Genomic DNA, 18,067 nt, shown 5'->3' with positions numbered 1-18,067 from the left:
TCGACACCCTTTGCCGACCTCGAGTGCCCTCTGTCCCAGCTTAGAATCGCTTGGCTTGTGGGCTCCTCGTCTGCGTCCTCCTCCCGCCTCTCCAGACTCCCTACGGCTCCGTAAGCCGATCCCACCACACACCACGGGTGTAGTGAGACCAGTAAATCTTACTGTTTAACGTGCCCGCACTGGTCTTCACAAACAAAATCGTGGCGGATACGAAATCATTGCATCCTCAGACTACTTGCACCTACTTGCCAGACTCCATTCAGTAAAGAAACCCCCTGCAACCACCACCCGACTCGGGAGACACACGCAGCCTGCAACTATCCGGCCGCCATATTTTCCCCTTCCAAAATACAACAAGGAGGGAGCCATTACGTTGTTTATATTATGGTCATTGTGCACCAGTCGTTCATGGTGCAGGGTTGCAATTTATGAGTGTAAGAGAGAGAGCCACTTCCGGCTGCTAGTGTATCTATGCGAGGTGAGCGCATTGGCGCTTTGTACGCCAATTGGTGCTTTTTATGCTCTCTCAATAGCATATTCTGGTTTTCTAAAAAGAAATTTCATTTACTTCTGCATTCCCATGTGGATTTGTTACAGTCCAATCTGTCGAATCTAGGAAGCACACAAAGCTTCTTCTGTAGTTTATTAGAAACAAAACAAATGCATTTATGTCCCCATGAGCATTCTTGTGCCCGAGTGTTCACTACAGTCAGAGTGCTATGAAAGTTAAAATTGCTGTTTAATAAGACAAAATGTATTAACATAAAATCCTTTTAACAGTATTGCACAATAATGCTCAAAGAAGACAATATCTATTCTAAAGTGTAATCTGTAAACAAGAGAAAAATCTTATAATGTATATTGTTGTTTACAGATATGACAAGATTACTAACCGTGAATGAACTTAAATATTTTTTTAAGTCAAAAAATGCATTCAGAATTATTTTTGTCTATTAAATATGAGTAGTGGGACACCATGAGGATGGCCAGATGAGTCAATGTTATGTTGAAGCTGCTTGAAAGGTCTGGATTTTATTTATTTGTGCATTGTAAGTATTATAATCATGGTTCTTTTTCAATAGAAATGGCCAGACCTTTTAAAAGGATTGTTAAAAGAAAGTCTAAGACTTGAAAAGTTGTTTTGCCAAATGGTGACATCCGATCACCCTACACATCATATTTTCTAAAAAAAGAAAGCAACATACATAAAAAAGATTGGTGTATCCTATCCTCAACACATTATACTCTTCTTTTTACAATCATACAGAATTCCCAGATCCGAGCAATGAAATGACATCATACTTTAATAGAAGACAAACACATAGCAGGTTATCCTGTAATATGATCTTATACTGACCCCATGGGGTTTTGGAGGCATTTCATGGGCCACTGTGAAATATGGGTTTCATTAGCAAGTGGACAGCATCAAACCAGCAAGTGGACAGCCTCAAAAGAGCCTGCAGAGTTTTACTATTGCATTTTGTTGATTTAATATTCCAATTATGAAAACTCATTCTTGGCCGTTCTTATTTTAAATATAGAATCAGGAGAATAGCATGAACAATCTCACCCTTAATCCGACTTCACTTACAGTTTTTAGTAAACATTCCCATTTGAAAAACAATAAATTCTTCAACACAACTGCCACAAAATAATCATGTAAAATAAAAAATATAAACTGGCTAATGTTTATGATATGACCCTACAATGCCATCCAAGGGATCTGGTGATATTTACAAATCACATCGCCTTTAGCCTTGTGGTTTATGATATGACCAGAACACCATGATGGAAATGTAGGACCATACTACATGGTTACATATTATTATCCTACAAAAATAACAAAGGTTATACATTGAAATATACTTGGAACTTAATGTTTACATAATTCATTAAGGCCTTCACCATCCCATGTACATGAATGAAATAGAAAAATGTACCCCATGGTCAACAATGTCAAAGGTTACCAATACATTGAGTAACAGGATCAAAGAGCTACCTCTCCTTACAGTGTGAAAAAGACAACTTCCACAGGGTCGCTTCAACATATTGAATTTTTCAAACCTAGAAAGCACAATATTGAACCTCACCTGACATCGGAAAGGTCTAGACACAGTTTCTTCATAAACCTTATAACTCAGAATGCTGAAAGGTAAATGAAACCCTCCCACATTTACTGGAACCAAAATTATTTTCTAAGATGTTTTGGTGAAAGCGACTTCTAATTTAATGAAATACTGAAACACACCATATCTGATGCTTCTGTATGAGATTTCTGTGTGTAAACTTACCGATGCATATATAGATGGAAAAAACATGGAAGCTTTTCCCACACCCATTACAACAGGATGTTATTTACACTTTGTGTGTTCACTAATTGACCACTAGGCATAATAAAGAATGCAAGTTCTTCCCTCATTAACTATATCTGTGGTTTGCAGATGGTGTCTTACATTTTATGAATAACTGAAACATCCTACATAATTTATGTTGTTTTTCCTATGTGTGATTGCTGGTGTAATTGTAGGTATGTTTAGCTAGCAAAGCCCATTCCACCTTCAATGCCTTTGAATGGGTATTTTTCTGAATGCCTTCAAAGATAAATGGTTAGGACTTATGCTTGAGTAAAGCTCTTTCCATATCCACTGCATGTGTGTTTTTTTCCATTTTTTGTTAGCTGCTGACTCATAAGATGTATGGATTTACTTAAGCTCTTTCAACATTCACTACAGGTCTATGCCTTTTCTTCTGTATGCCATCACAGATGGATGGTTAGGTCTGAGGCTTGTATCTCTTTCCACCTTCTCTGCATTTGTAGATTTACTTCCCCTGCGTGTTAGATGGTGGCTCTTTTGATGCATGGATTTAGAATATTCTTTCCACATTCACATTCACTGCAAGTGCATGGTTTCTCTGCTACATACATTTGCAGATGGATGGTTAGGATTGACACTCAAGTGAAGAAATTTCCAGATTCACTCCATGTGTATGGTTTTTCTTGCGTGCAAGCGCTGATGGACATTTTTAGTTGATAAATGAGTAAAGCTCATTCCACATTCCCTTCATGTGTATGGTTTTTTCTTTGTGTGTGTTAACTGGTGGCTCGTTAGATGTTGGAGGGTAATAAAGCTCTTTCCACATTCACTGCAAGTGTAAGGTTTTTCTCCTGTGTGTATTCGCTTGTGGATCTTTAAAGCTGATCCGTTAGTAAAGCTCTTTCCACATTTGCTGCATGTGTATGGTTTTTCTCCTGTATGCCGTCGCAGATGGATGTTTAGGGCGGATGCAATAATAAAGCTCTTTCCACATTCACTGCATGTGTATGGTTTTTCTCCTGTATGCCTTCGCAGATGGATGGTTAGGCCTGATGTCTGAGTGAAGCTCTTCCCACATTCACTGCATGTGTATGGTTTTTCCCCAGTGTGTGTTAGCTGGTGTCTCCTTACAGTTGATGCTTCAGTAAAACTCTTTCCACATTCACTGCAAGTGTAAGGTTTTTCCCCTGTGTGGATTCGCTGGTGATTCCTTACAGTTGATGCTTCAGTAAAACTCTTTCCACATTCACTGCAAGTGTAAGGTTTTTCCCCTGTGTGGATTCGCTGGTGTTTCCTTAAAGTTGATGCTACAGTAAAACTCTTTCCACATTCACTGCAAGTGTAAGGTTTTTCCCCTGTGTGAATTAGCTGGTGTCTCCTTACAGTTGATGCTACAGTAAAACTCTTTCCACATTCACTGCAAGTGTAAGGTTTCCCCCCTGTGTGGATTCGCTGGTGTTTCCTTACATTTGATGCTTCAGTAAAACTCTTTCCACATTCACTGCATGTGTATGGTTTTTCCCCTGTGTGAATTCGCAGGTGTTTCCTTACAGTTGATGCTTCAGTAAAACTCTTTCCACATTCACTGCATGTGTATGGTTTTTCACCGGTGTGTGTTGGCTGATGGCTCTTTAGATTTGCAGATGTACGAAAGCTCTTTCCACATTCACTGCAAGTGTATGGCTTTTCTCCGGTATGCCATCGCACATGAATTGCTAAGAGTGATGCTTCAATAAACCTCTTTCCACATTCACTGCATGGGTATGGTTTTTCTCCTGTGTGTGTTAGCTGGTGCCGTTTTAGCTTGGTAGAGCTACAAAAGCTCTTTCCACATTCACTGCATGTGTATGGTTTTTCCCCTGTATGTGTTAGGTAGTGGCGCTTTAGACTTGAGGATGTACTAAAGCTCTTTCCACATTCTTGGCAAGTGTAAGGTTTTTCCCCTGTGTGAATTAGCTGGTGTTTCCTTACAGTTGATGCTTCAGTAAAACTCTTTCCACATTCACTGCATGTGTATGGTTTTTCCCCGGTGTGTGTTGGCTGGTGGCTCTTTAGATTTGCAGATGTACGAAAGCTCTTTCCACATTCACTGCAAGTGTATGGCTTTTCTCCGGTATGCCATCGCACATGAATTGCTAAGAGTGATGCTTCAGTAAACCTCTTTCCACATTCACTGCATGGGTATGGTTTTTCTCCTGTGTATGTTAGCTGGTGCCGTTTTAGCTTGGTAGAGCGACAAAAGCTCTTTCCACATTCACTGCATGTGTATGGTTTTTCTCCTGTATGTGTTAGGTAGTGGCGCTTTAGACTTGAGGATGTACTGAAGCTCTTTCCACATTCTTGGCATGTGTCTGGCTTTTCTCCTGTGTGCCGTCGCAGATGGATGGTTAGCTCTGATGCATAAGTAAATCCCTCACCACATTCACTGCATGTGTATGGTTTTTTCCTTGTGAGTGTTTGCTGATGGATCTTTAGGTTTGCTGTGTGGGTAAAGCACATTCCATTTTCACTACGTGTGTCTGTATTTTCTGGTTTATGCATGCAATATTTGCTCCACAAAGTCCATGACTCGTTAAAGGTCATCTTACATTCATTACACCAAAATGAATTTTCTGTTGAGTTGTTACTGGTGGCAGTGTAGTAATAATGAATGATTAAATATTTTCTCAAAAACACAAAACCTTTATGTTGTTTCTTCTCTTTATTAATGAACTCTTAGTTGTGAATTGCTGATGAACACTATTGCCACATTAACGGTGTCCTTATGGGTTTCACCCTGTGCATTGTTGGTGACGTTACTTTAGCACTGAGCAGAACCTAAAGCTTGTCTTCTATTGTTTGTGTTTTACTTTGGGGTTTAGAGTCGAAGTGTTGGCTATATTTTGGCATAAATCATATTATGCCATGTGTTTGCTGACTGACCATAGTGGTTCCTGAACCACTAACTATATTTTAATATTCACTAGATATGTGTAGTATTTGAAGGGTGTGTGTGTTTTTAATAATAATGTTAAATAGTTACTGGAATCCTTGCACAACAAATAACATATGCATGGTCTTCCTGTAAGGAGCTGTGTCTTCAACCTGCGTTAAGAACTTTTCAAGTAGAACTGCAAACTCACAGCTTATCTAAATAATATATTTGTAGGAGAATATTTATAAAATACACACACAAAGAAAAAACCTCATTACCAAGTCTTTATATTCTAGAATAATGAACGGATTGTAGGGGTCAGCCAAACTGTGTTTATGGTGGACTAACATCACAGTCTTTATATTTTCATGTTAGAGAGGCTAGCATTGTTGTAACTACCTAATAATTATCTAAGATAAAGGATGGTATCTAGCATAATTTAATACTGGATCTGTTCTGCCAGTTTAATTTTTGTGATTTTAATTCATTTTAATCTTTTGAGTCTAGCAGCATGGATGTCGTCGGCCTCTTGAAGCAGCTGGATTGCACTTGATGTTCTTGCAGGCTTTGTCTGTTTGTGTACTTGATTCACTGTCTCCTACTGAGTTGTTCTTTTTCTTATTACTATTTGGCATCATTTCATGTTCTTCTTGAGTATTAGATACCTTTCAAGTATTGTCATATTTTCTTCATTACTCTTCATCGCATTATGTGTTCAGGAATCTCCTATCTGTGGATACAAGAATACTTGTAATATCAAAATCTAAAAGCAGCATAGTGTACACTATGTATCAGATGAAAGGTCAAAAAATTAAAACAAATAAATTCCAGCCACTGGTTATTACTCTAGAAAGCAAACCTGTCTATCTTTTTAGTTCACTGTGCCACTAAAGACAATAATAATTCTTATGGAAATCAGCTTTTATCCTGCTCCAAAATGAACAACCCTGTATGTGCCGGAGTTCACCTGGATCTGAATAGTAACATAAGCAACCATGCATAATAGAAAATATCACAGCATCTTAATATCCTGATACCACAAAAAAATTAAATTAAGATAGACTGATGATTTAGGATATTGGGCATTTTTTGTATTCAAAAAATGAAAGAATGCAGAAGCTTTTCCAAAGAGTTTATTACAACCCCTAGTGGATTAGTAGTTTTGGAGGGGTAGATAAATTTTAAAAAGAAAACGAAATTCACAACAACAAAAAACATGAAGTGGAATGGTTTCTCAGGACAAGATGCTCATACATTAGGTAACAGTGCATGCAAATGCTGTCAAAGAAATTCTACACTCTTCACAGGACTAAGGTACTGATTTATATCTTGAGGCTAAGGATATGCTTATGGCTAAGATAATGGTCCGTCTGCCTGATTTAAATGTAGGAGGGCCAATAATGTAACCGCAATGGAGACCACTCCATCTCCAGCATGGTTACACCCCTCTGATGGCCTGATCGAGTAAGGACTGTATGTCACCCCAGACATACAGGTCAGTTTTCACTGCCCATCATGCCAGAAAAACCCTGGCGGTAAGGGGCAGTGAAAACTGTTGTATGCATTTTTATACATTTTAAAAAAACAATTATATTTTCGATAAATAATTTTCTTTGGAAATAAAAACATAAGTTTGACGGACGACTCTGTAATTTTGATGGAGCCATGCATCAAACTCAAAGAAGCCTTTACAGGACCTGCTGTAACTTCAGTTGTTGCCAATGCCTAAAAATCACCACAGGCTTGGTGGTCATTTCTAAATGTGGATAGTGGGGAAGCAGTAATTTACTCGGTTGCCCTGAGGGAGTAAAAACCCCTCCGCCAAATTAAAAATCGGGTCCTTAATCATCAATGGCAAGCTGACCTCATAGATGTGCATAAATATGCAACGGATAAAGATGGCATACCATATATTTTAACTAATAAATGTGCTGTTAACGTACGCCTTTCCAACTGGCTTGAAGAATATATCTGGAAGAGTCTGAAAACTAAAACCTAAGGGAGAAATGTGCAAACTTTTGATGCAATGCAGCACCAAAAATGCAGCACTGCATCACGTGAAGGGGAGTGTGAAAAAAACGGTGTTATTTCTACCATGATATGGCGCTGCTTTTCCTCCCACCCAGCGCTGGTGCCTTTGAGGCTGCCATTCCCCAACACACACTTGTGCACCATGGTGCATGAGGTTGTGCATTCTATCAAGAATAGGTTAAAAAACATGTTTTACTATTTGACCCACTTTGTATGTCTGCTGTATAACTCAGCACACATGCAAAGTTTGAAAAGTATGGGCAAACTGAAATGTTACTCCTCCGTCACACCTGTCTCAAGGAAGCATGAAGTTTTGGTTTAAATAATTTTCTAAAACTGTAATAGAGAAGTATGTGCATCACTACTCAGGGGTGGTTGTAGGAAAACACCCATTATTCACCTATGGAAAGACCCCTTGATGCAAAGTAGCACATAGTGCTACTTTTCATCCCTTTGCCCAACCTTTCAATGAAAATCCTGATTTACTTTAGAGAGTAAATATCACTAAAATACCTTACGCCAGGACTACAGAACGCAAACCAGACTGAAGGCATATCGCCCCACTCAATTAGTTTTGTCAATGTGTGACTTGTTTTAGCATGGTTTGCGTACAACCTTATTGGTGTGGGAGTTGCCGGGCCCTCACCATTATACCACACATTGGCAAAAGCAACAAAAAAAATGTGGTCTCAAAAAGCACCCACTGCCACAGTAAGTACTGGCACTGAACAAAACTACTTAGTGTGCGGGCATATGCTCCTTGTGAAAGAGCAGAATGATGTCACTCACAGTGAAGCCAGCCGATACAGTGAGAGTGAGAATCAGAATTTTAATAAACACAAAAGGTATTGGTCAATGCCAGACCAAATTAGGGGATCAATTATTAAAGAAAGTCTCAAAAGTGCCCAATTATTAAAGAAAGTCTCAAAAGTGCACCCTTGGTATATGGCCGGGATGCCTGTCACCCCCTCCCAACACAATCCCCAAGGTTGGGAAGACGGACGCAGTTCTGAACTTTTGGAAGGCGGGAGGGAGTCACCCTCCCGGCCGTATTTATTAAAATATGAAACAAAATTAAAACATTAAATAAAAGTTTCATATCATGTACAATTTTCATTTATTACATTTCGATGAAGACATGTTCATTGGCTAACCTTAACAAATCTCTAATACAAAGGTTTCCTAGCCGAGTCTAACATCCTGCAAATGCATACATTCTAAATTAAAATTGTACATCCTAGCATTAAGGGCCAACGGCAAGGTCGCAACCGGTGTCAGATCCCTACTACCAAAACTCTCGCCCTCACGGTGTGAGTGGCGGCCGCGCAGAGGACTGTACCCTCCGTGCCAACTCCAATTTCCCTTGTCTTGTTGGGGGCCCCCATTTCCGCTTGACGCCATCTTAAAGGTCGTCCGAGCACCCGTGTGAGGTATCTGTAGGAAGGACAGCGTTTACTCCCCCCCCACCCCACACTCTCTATCACATCCGCCGTCGCGGATATCCGGGCCCCGGGAAATTTGTAGGAGGGGCATATAGCCGCCTCCTCCCCTGGAAGGGGCCTATGGCCGTCTCCCCTTAGGCGACCCATCCTTAGTGGGTGCCGCCTCCCAGTGGGAGGGGCCAATGGCCGCCTCCCCCCGGGCGCTCCCATCCATAGTGGGTGGCGCCCCCCTCTAGGGACCTTGAAATTACTGCTCACCGATCATGACCTTACCGCCACAGGCCGGATAGTTGACCGGCTATCCGGCCCCCCCACAAACTCCTCCTAAAGGTCATGCTTCCTCAAACCCCTTAGCCATGCTATGAAGTCTCCTATGAGTAAGACATTCCCCTCCCGGGACAGGTGAACCCCATCATTCAGATACATGTGATAACCCCGAATACACCCATGCGGAATGCTATGCAACTGCGCAGAGCGAAACAATCTACCAATTTTGTTGTTAACCTTCTTCACCGAATGGTTCAGTGCTGACACTGAAAGGCCCCCCGCCAAACCCTTCTGGGAATCATGTGGGACCAGGCAATTGTGCACCCCGGGATTCTTTTTGCCAACCAGCTAACGGCAGACAAAACTCGCTCGAATAATACTCACCTACCGAGTGTCACCAAGTCATTGCCCCCCAGGTGTACTATGATTACAGATGGCGGTGACCTCTGCCGCCCTAAGAGACCCTCAACAAAAGATTCGAACTGGTCAATACAGAGCCCGCCCCTTCCGTGGAAGGCCACTCTGTACCCGTATTCCCCAGCTGCGTGGGTCACGTCACCTGCTTTGAATACGTCCTCGGCCTGCCTCACGTATGAGTGGCCCACGAATCACACCACTCTCTCCTCAGCAGGTGATCCATGACCGCTGGTCCCCTGGTGCTGGGTCGACTGCAAATTCCGCCCCGCATGATATGCTCGCGAAACTGTAAATCAAACAGAAGACAAGAAGCGTGAGTGCATGTAACTTGACTTCACAACATGTGCAATCGCACATACCTTTTAAAACAATTCGAGGACCATCGTCCTAACTGTTTCACCTCTTCCGCACTCTGACCCCTGGCTGTAGCCTCAGTAGCAGGCCCTATCCTAAAGGAGTGGGTCCCAAAATCGCACGGGTCCATGCCCGCCGCCGCGATTGTCAGTGCTAGCACTCTCTGGAACTGAAACCTCGTCAGTGGGGTGGCATCGATGTGCCTCAGCAAACTCCCCTCCCTTGTATCCGCCCTCAGTGCCAAGTATTCCTCAATGCACCTTATCGGGCACGTGGGAGACCCTTGCATGCGCTGGACAACAACGCTGCTTCCCATCGCTCCCTGGTCAGTTTTGGACCTAGCTATCGTGACCACCATCGAATCACCCCTAATTAGGATGTGATCCCTGCACAGGCCTCCCTCTATATCTTTCTTATTCCTTGCAACCAGTTCGCTCACCCGCATAGCCCCATGGAACGCTAATGCGAAAGCCGCCCGGAACAGAACTGCTTCGAAGTGGGAGGAGCATGTCGTCACTAGTTTTGCCATGAGTAGGGACAACCTTTCCAAGCCAATCGGGCGTCTCTTGTCATGCCTGCGACCCTCGAGGCGCTGCCAGCCACGAAGGGCTTTTTTAGCCAAAAAGGAACCTGTCGGGTCTTTGATGCCATGCACCTGCGCCATGAATGAGATGGCCCCCCTGTGTCTATTGGCCGTTGCCGCTGATCGGCCTTCTCTGTGCAGTGCTACCAGGAACCCCAGGAAGGACTCCTCCTGCCCCCAGCTCTGACTCCCTGTTGGACCCAAAAATGTACAATAGGAACGAAACGCTCCTTCGTATGCCTTCCTCGTCCTGGGGGCTAAGCTTGCTGCCACGAGGTCTTGTAATCCGGGGCACCGATTAGCCAGAGTGCTTCGGGGAACGGTGCCGCCACTAAGTCCGCTGTAGGTAGATAACCCCTGAACGCCTGCATATGTGAACGAGAGAGTGCATCAGCCGCATGATTCAGTACACCCGGCACATGTTTCGCCCTGAACTGTACATTTAGTCTCATGCAAAGTAGCACAATTTCCTTCAGCAATCTCAAAATCCATTTGCAGCGTGCTGCCTGATTGTTAATGCATTCTACAACAGTCATATTATCAGACCAAAATACAATTGAGCGGTCCACGGAACTCGTCCGGCCATGCCCTCAGAGCGACAAAAATTGGGAATAGCTCGAGGAACCCTATGTTGCCTGTGAGACCGCTGGCGTGCCACCACGTCGGCCATGTTTGCGCCGACCATCGATTACCGAAGATGGCGCCAAATCCCACGCTCCCCGCCGAGTCGGTCCACAAACCCAGCTCGTCTGAAGATGCTGGCGGCTTGTTCCACACTATTCGATCGTTGAAGTCCGCCAAGAATGCCAACCAAATGCGCATGTCCTGGCGGACCTCTGCAGACAGTCTCTTGCGGTGATGCCCTTCTTTGAGACCAACCATAGCTTGTGCAATAGAGCATGAAAAGGGGCGAGCCATTGGCATCACCCTCAAGGCAAAGTTAAGCTGACCCACAACTTGTTGCAACTGGTGCAGGGTCACTTTCATCCTACCAAGGCAAAGCGCCAAGGAAGCCCTAAATTTCGATACCTTACCCACTGGCAGGCGGAAACACCCCTCCACAGAATCGAGCTAAATTCCCAGAAACTCCAGTGAAGTAGATGGTCCCACCGTCTTACCTGGTGCCAATAGTACCCCAAACTCCTCCATGAGGCTGCAAAAATCCTGTAGCGCCTGCGCACATTTCGTGTCGCCGGCAGCTCCCAAGAACAGAAAGTCATCTAGGTAATGCATAACATGCCTATGAAACACAAAGAAAAGGCCCCAGAGGTAAGTTTTAAGACCCTGACTGTTAATCAAGGTTGGTGTCAATTCTAACATGCCTATGCCCTGTGGCCTCGGTGAATGCCCACTCTAAAAAAACAGCTGAATTTTTCGAAATAGGCACAAGAGATGGAGCAACCCATCGGCATGCATTTATCCATGTAGTAACGTCCTTGGAACGCAAAACCTAGCAGACGCTGATCCTGTGGGTGTACCAGGAGCAACCGTAACGCCGACTCGATATCTGATTTCGCCATCAGCGCTCCGGGGCCCAGGCGATTCAACATGGTGACGGCATCATCGAAGGATGCGTACCGCACCGAACAGACTCCTGGGTCAATCGCATCGTTCACTGAGAAACCCCTTGGAGCCGACAGGTTATGGATCAGCCTAAATTCCCCCGGGTCTTTTTTGGGGACCACCCCTAATGGGGAAAAGATGAAATTCGCTACTGGCGGGTGCTGAAAAGGGCCAGCGACTCGGCCTAGGGTCACCTCTTTAGCGATTTTTCTCTCCACCACACCTGGATTATGCTGTGCCGAAAGCTGGTTTCTACAAAAAGGTTCCCCACGAAAATCCCCCGCCGGGATGTGGAAGCCATATAAGAATCCCTTCCTCAACACCCCAGCGGAGACATAATCAGGGTATTTGTTTAGCCAGGGAGTCATAGCCATGATATCAACGGGGGTAGGCAATTGTACACAACGATCCCCCTCAGTCTTGTTTGGACCCTCCTCTACCTTCCGACCCGCTATTTTTTGACCTGCATGAACTCTCCGGGTGCGAGGAATTCCCACAACCCGCACACGCATGTTTGAACTTACATGCCCCTTGCGGTCTGGTACAGTTGCCTCTATTGAAGCCCCAACAGACCCCCCGCTTTCCACCATTCCCGCCGGTTCTCGGCTGGTGATCGCCACCGGCGCCTGCTCGAAAGGGCACCGCGGGCTGCTGGCGGGAAAACCCTGACCCATTCTCACCTGGCGAGGACGTCCTCGCCGCGCCAGGCAGGAGCTGCTTCTGCCAAGAAATCGAGTTGAGGCAATCCCATGTCAGAGAGGAATCATACTCTTTCGCTTTACGGAATTTCATGTTGTAACCCATCCATTCATTCCCCTCATATGTTTCATAAAAAATCCATTATACGTGCCTGATAACAAGACAATTCGGGCAATACCTCGGGCTTACGTTCGCCAATAATCGCAGTAAACATTGCAAAGGCCTTGGCCCAATTTGTTATCGTCTCATCCACCCTGAATCCCGCCATTTTGGCTCGCCAGACACTCGGGTGCCACAAATCTTTCTGTGTCTTAGCATACTCCATCTCGCGATGGTCAGTCAACAACGAAAACATATTAACATACTTGTCTGCCCATATCAATTCTTTCGTGGCCAACGGGATATGTTGAACCACTCTCTCCCGTCTTGAGGGCAATGAGCCCTCCCCCGCCACTGGCAAAGCGAGCTTACCCGGTTCGGTCGTTGTTCCCGCCGTTTTCTCGATGCCAGCTGTCGGTCCTTCCGGGGTCACCTGTGGGGAGAGAAGAGGGAGATTCGCCTTCGCGGCATCTCGCGACTGCCGTAACTGCTGGATTAGTAACTTGGCCTCTTCGGCCGTGTCTCCGGGCGCCGGAGCACCCCCTGCCTTTTTGTTGAGCCATGCGGCCAACTGGGTGGCCAATTCGGGAGGCATGTCCTCGTCGTTGGCGGGCGTAATCACAACCGGAATCTGTTGACCCGCGTCTGGGGTTGGTACCGGGCCATCGGCTGGTATGGCAGGGAGAACTGGAGGTACCTCAGGGACCGGAACCTCCCCTGCCCCCGCCCTCCTTTTGACCCGCTTTCCTCTACCCTCGGGGACGACTCCCGGCAATGCCGGGCCTATTACCTTTTTCGGGTTACCCGGCTTGTTCATTGCGGCCAGTTGTTTCTTGATGCCCGCCATATCCCGACCAAGCGCTGGGACTTGTCCGATGCTTCGTTCCATTCTCGCCATTCTGTTCACAAACATGCGAAGCACTTTGTCTGTCTCGGAACCCTTTCCTGCCTTCTTGCCAGACATCGTTTCGATTATCCGCTCCGAGTCGATCAACACGGTCCTGGATCCTTCGCCTCGAAGTCACTGAAAGAGAAACACAAGAATTACAAGTTCTCAAAATTGCTCCTTGTTCCGTCGAGGGCTCACGTGCAACGAGTGGGTGCAGCTTCCAAGCACATGAACAAGAGGACGCTTCTTCGGATTCCCGCTCTCTTTATTCCTCTTCAGGGAGGGCGTGTACCCTCCGCCGGTACGCCTACTGGGCGTGGCCAACGGTGTAGGTGTCTAGGACAACCCCTCTTGGGCGGGAGGCATACCAGCCGAGACGCCCCCCGCCCAAAATGGTTTCCCGGGAGGATCGGTGCACCCAACCATACGTTCGGGGGGACAGAGTGGTCACCCCTTTCCATATGTCCTTGCATTAAGTGCAGCTATACAGCTTTCCTTAATTCCCAAGAATCTACAGAAGTAGGACAAGAAATAGTACTCCTAGAAAATATTTGTGAACTGCATTTTAGCATGAGCAAATGTGCATGTGTAGATTTGCTCATGCGAAAATCTGAGTGTTTGCAAGTTCCCTCCAACCACTTTTTTCCGCAACTCTGGAAGAAGGTTTATATCTGCCATTGTCGGGAGTAAATTTCCAACATTTCTCAGTATGGGAAAAGATAAGAGAAGAGCTGTTGAAAAGCTTTAAAACATACAAGTTAGTAGGTTTGCACAGACTCAAAAGGGTATTCTAACCCTGTAACTATTGCTTACCACTACCTTCAGCCCAGTATGTAAATCTGCAGAAATGTGGCAACATAAGGGGATTGCAAGCATTCAAACTGTACTATGTAAGGAGCCCTGGCATAATCAGAGAGGCTATATCAGAGCTCTTATATAATGAGATTGCTGCCATAATGTGTCCTGCACGACATGGCACCAAAGGGACAAGTGGATTTTGTGACAGGACAAGAAGATTCATGAAGCAACCTGCCCCATGGACAAGTAGATATTTTATTAAATTCTACACCCCTGTGTGACTTAAGTCCTATGGTACAGCAAGACTATTAATTAATACATTTTATTTCATCATGGTCATAGCTTAGGAATGAATAGTGTTGCAATGAAAATCAATGATCGCACAGGAAATGGCCCTAAATTAATCAGCACCCTGGAAGATGATACAAAATGCTGTCAAAGGTGATGTATGCATAGGAAATGTTGACTTCCTGAACCACAACAGAGCGTGATTATATAGTTGTCAGTCTTTCTATAGAGTACCCTTACCAACAATTAGTGTATCTGATTTCGAACTATTACATTTTGTAAGTATGTATTAGGCAATAACTGATGACTTGACGGGTTCATAGATCACCCACTTCATACTATGTTTGCTGCTTGGATTTAAAGATCATTAAAACAATGCAACTAGAACTATCACCTAGAAAATCTATTGCTAACTACCGACTTCTCCCAAGTCAACCTAAAAGTCTAAGTAATGCTACTCATAAAGCAGCTGCAAAAAACAATTGATGGTCAGAATGCAAAACAATGTCATACATTCACCCCAGTACAGAGATCTAGGCCTTATGCCATCTTTTTTTTGTTCACCATGCCATTCCAGTTTGGACCCAGCCATATGCAAATCAGCCTTGACCTTGCACCCAATGGGAACAGTCCAGCCCAAACTGCCAGGCCAGGTCCTCCCTGGACTGGAAACAAGCATCCTAGGACCGGTTTCGGGCTTTCAGCCCTTATCAACCAGGATAGCTTGACTCCAGTGGCATGGATAGCACGGGACCCACGTCTGGGCATACCCGTCCCACTCAAGGTGACAAATGCAAAAACAACAACTGATGGACAGAATGCAGAACAATGTCATACATTCACCCCAGTACAGAGATCTGGGCCTTAAGCCATCATTTTTTTGCTCACCATGCCATTCCAGTTTGGACCGAGCCATATGCAAATCAGTCTTGACCCTGCACTCATAAAACAGCAGCATCTAGTGAGAGAAGGTATAAATCTAGGAAACATCTAACCACAGACACCGAGGACCATACAAGACCCAAGAGCATACTACAATGGAATAGTAACCTGCAGACCCAGCAGCACTGACATAACAATCTCCAACCACAAACCAAATATATCTTAAAATACAGGGGCTGATGTGAGGTTCAGGATGCAACCCTCCAAGACATGCTCTGAGATAAATCGCAACAAGTCAGACAGCAACAGGCATGGGTTTACAGACACAGAAACTTTGGTCCAGAAACATAAAAAGCAAAAGTAAGAACAGCAGTACTGCAATGAGCATCAAGTGGCAGATGCTGTTTTAAGGTTAGTATACAAGATCCCTCAACTGGAAGATTCAATATACTGTGCATTAAAATACAGTTTAATTGATTTACGTCACACTATACAAAAACTCCAAAACCCATCATGTGCTAGTCTTTGTTATGATATGCACAGTATTCCCCACTCCTAATCATAAGGCAGTCATTATCAACATGTGTCCAACCACTGCATCATACTGCTGGTGTGTGGAGTTATTTACACAAAAAAGAGAGATGCACAGCAATCATTGTCCTTATACCCAGGGCTGGGAAACCTGCAGACAGATGGTCCTCCTACAGGCTGATATATCTGTTTAATTCGGACACCAAAATACTTGCTAAAGTAATGGCAAACTGACTAAGAAGGGTAATCTTGGATAGGATTTATGCCCTATAGATCGACCTAAGTTAACCTTCAATGTCTTTATAATAACATTGCCGAAGAAGAGGGAGTTAGGGCTCCGTTGGTGGTAGCATCACTGAACACCAATAAGGCACTCGATTCAGTGGAATGGCCCTTCCTATTCGGCATTATGAACAAGATGGGATTTGGTCCCAACTTCTTGAAATAGGTCAGGTTGCTCTGTACTACCCCCGAGGCGCAGCTCAAAGTCAAAGGGGTCCGCTCTCTGGAATGTGCCAAAAAAGAAGGACATGAAGCAGGGCTGCCCCCTCTCACCAGTGGTATTGGTCCTAGTGATAGAGGCTCTGGCGACATGGATTTGGGTTGATGCCCAAATCTGGGGCTGGAGATGGGATCACGCATGGGAGGAACGTCTATCACTCTATGCAGATAATATTATATTGTACCTATCCCACAGGGACAAATCCTTTTTTTGGGGATAGGTGTGGTAGCCAATATTTATGGGAACTTCTCCGACCTTGGGATAAACTGGGAGAATTCCCCAATATTGCAGAAGGGGGGCTGGGAATATGAGGGCCCTCGCATAACATTAAATGTTGCCACCAAGCACTTTAAATACCTGGGTCTGTGGATTTAAAAAAAGGATAATACCCACTATGAGAATAACCCGATCCCACTGGTTAATAAGCTAGACAAAGATGTGAAACACTTGAGGGCATCGCCACTGTTGAATTTACCTTTATACTGCAGACTAGCACATGTGCCTTGCCCAACACTCGCAATAAATAGGCTCCTGTGATCTCTGTTCAGGCTAGACAGCCCGCCACGAATAGCACCCCAAACAATTCAGCGGTCTACCTATGACTAGGGCATAGCACTATCTAACATATGTAAATACTACGCTTGGCTGAAGTGGCACAGATCAGTGTTGTCAACAAATGGGATACGTACTGCTAGAAGGCCTTCCTCCTGGATTGCCTGGCTGGGCAGGAGGGGCTATCTCCATGCACTATGCAGTGGAGAACACTGAATGATTGTCCCCCATGTAACACTGGCAACTACGTGGCATAGATAAGCAAGTGAAATAAAATGAGAGAGGAGATCAACTTTGAAGATCACACTGTGGCTGGGCACAAGACTGGGCCAGATGACAACATTACCAGGCTTAACAAAATGGGGCCATATCAGCCTGTCCACCTTGGAAGATGTGGGGGACACAAATGGTATTGTTTCATTTACACATCCAAGGACAGGGTATGAGAGATTACCTACACAAAAGCTACAACTGTGCCACGCACTGAGAGCACAGCTGGGGAGGGAACTAAAGAGGAATCACTGCTGGAGAGGAGGTTGCTGAACTGCCACATGACTATGAAATCAATCTCCCTCACGTGTGTCACTTTACTAACACAAAGTAGAAGCTTTACCAATTGAGGTCTCATTGGCAAACTGATGTTGGGGAACTGGCATGCAGTAGTGATACAGGCAAGTTTTCAGCAGATTACGCTGAAAATGCTACAGAGAATCTATTATACAAAGTCATTACTACACACAATAGGAAGGGCCAGAGGCAGCACATGCCTGCGCACCGGCATCCAGTAGGGTACGTTCATACATACCATATGGGAAAGGCCAAGATGCGCCATTTCTGGGGGGAAGTTACTGAGAGGCTGGAAATCACCGCAGGTGCGCCCACTGACAGAGGCAGCCCTAGGCTTGCTGGGGATATGGCAGAACTCAGAAACTCAGACGTCT

At 44.8% G+C, this 18,067-nt stretch overlaps 1 protein-coding gene across 2 annotated transcripts in view; it reads right to left on the bottom strand.

Annotated features, from left to right (window-relative positions):
- Positions 1–1,286: 1,286 nt before the first annotated feature.
- Positions 1,287–18,067, bottom strand: part of LOC147700340 (uncharacterized) — a 77,011-nt gene continuing 60,230 nt past the window's right edge. Inside the window, exons 3-4 of one of the 2 annotated variants that reach the window (XM_086935702.1) lie at positions 3,923–5,959; positions 1,287–3,838 (exon numbers count right to left, since the gene is read on the bottom strand). In XM_086935702.1, coding sequence (XP_086791828.1) covers positions 3,063–3,838; positions 3,923–4,898 — 1,752 coding nt within the window. In that variant the 5' untranslated portion in view covers positions 4,899–5,959 and the 3' untranslated portion in view covers positions 1,287–3,062. Of the gene's footprint in view, positions 5,960–18,067 lie in introns of those variants that run through there. The other variant, XM_086935701.1, reaches the window with a different exon arrangement.

Source organism: Lissotriton vulgaris, chromosome 8 (genome assembly GCF_964263255.1).
Source record: "Lissotriton vulgaris chromosome 8, aLisVul1.2, whole genome shotgun sequence".
Lineage (NCBI taxonomy): Eukaryota > Metazoa > Chordata > Amphibia > Caudata > Salamandridae > Lissotriton > Lissotriton vulgaris.
Note: the sequence above shows the minus strand (reverse complement) of the source record. Positions and strands in the feature narration are given on the sequence as shown.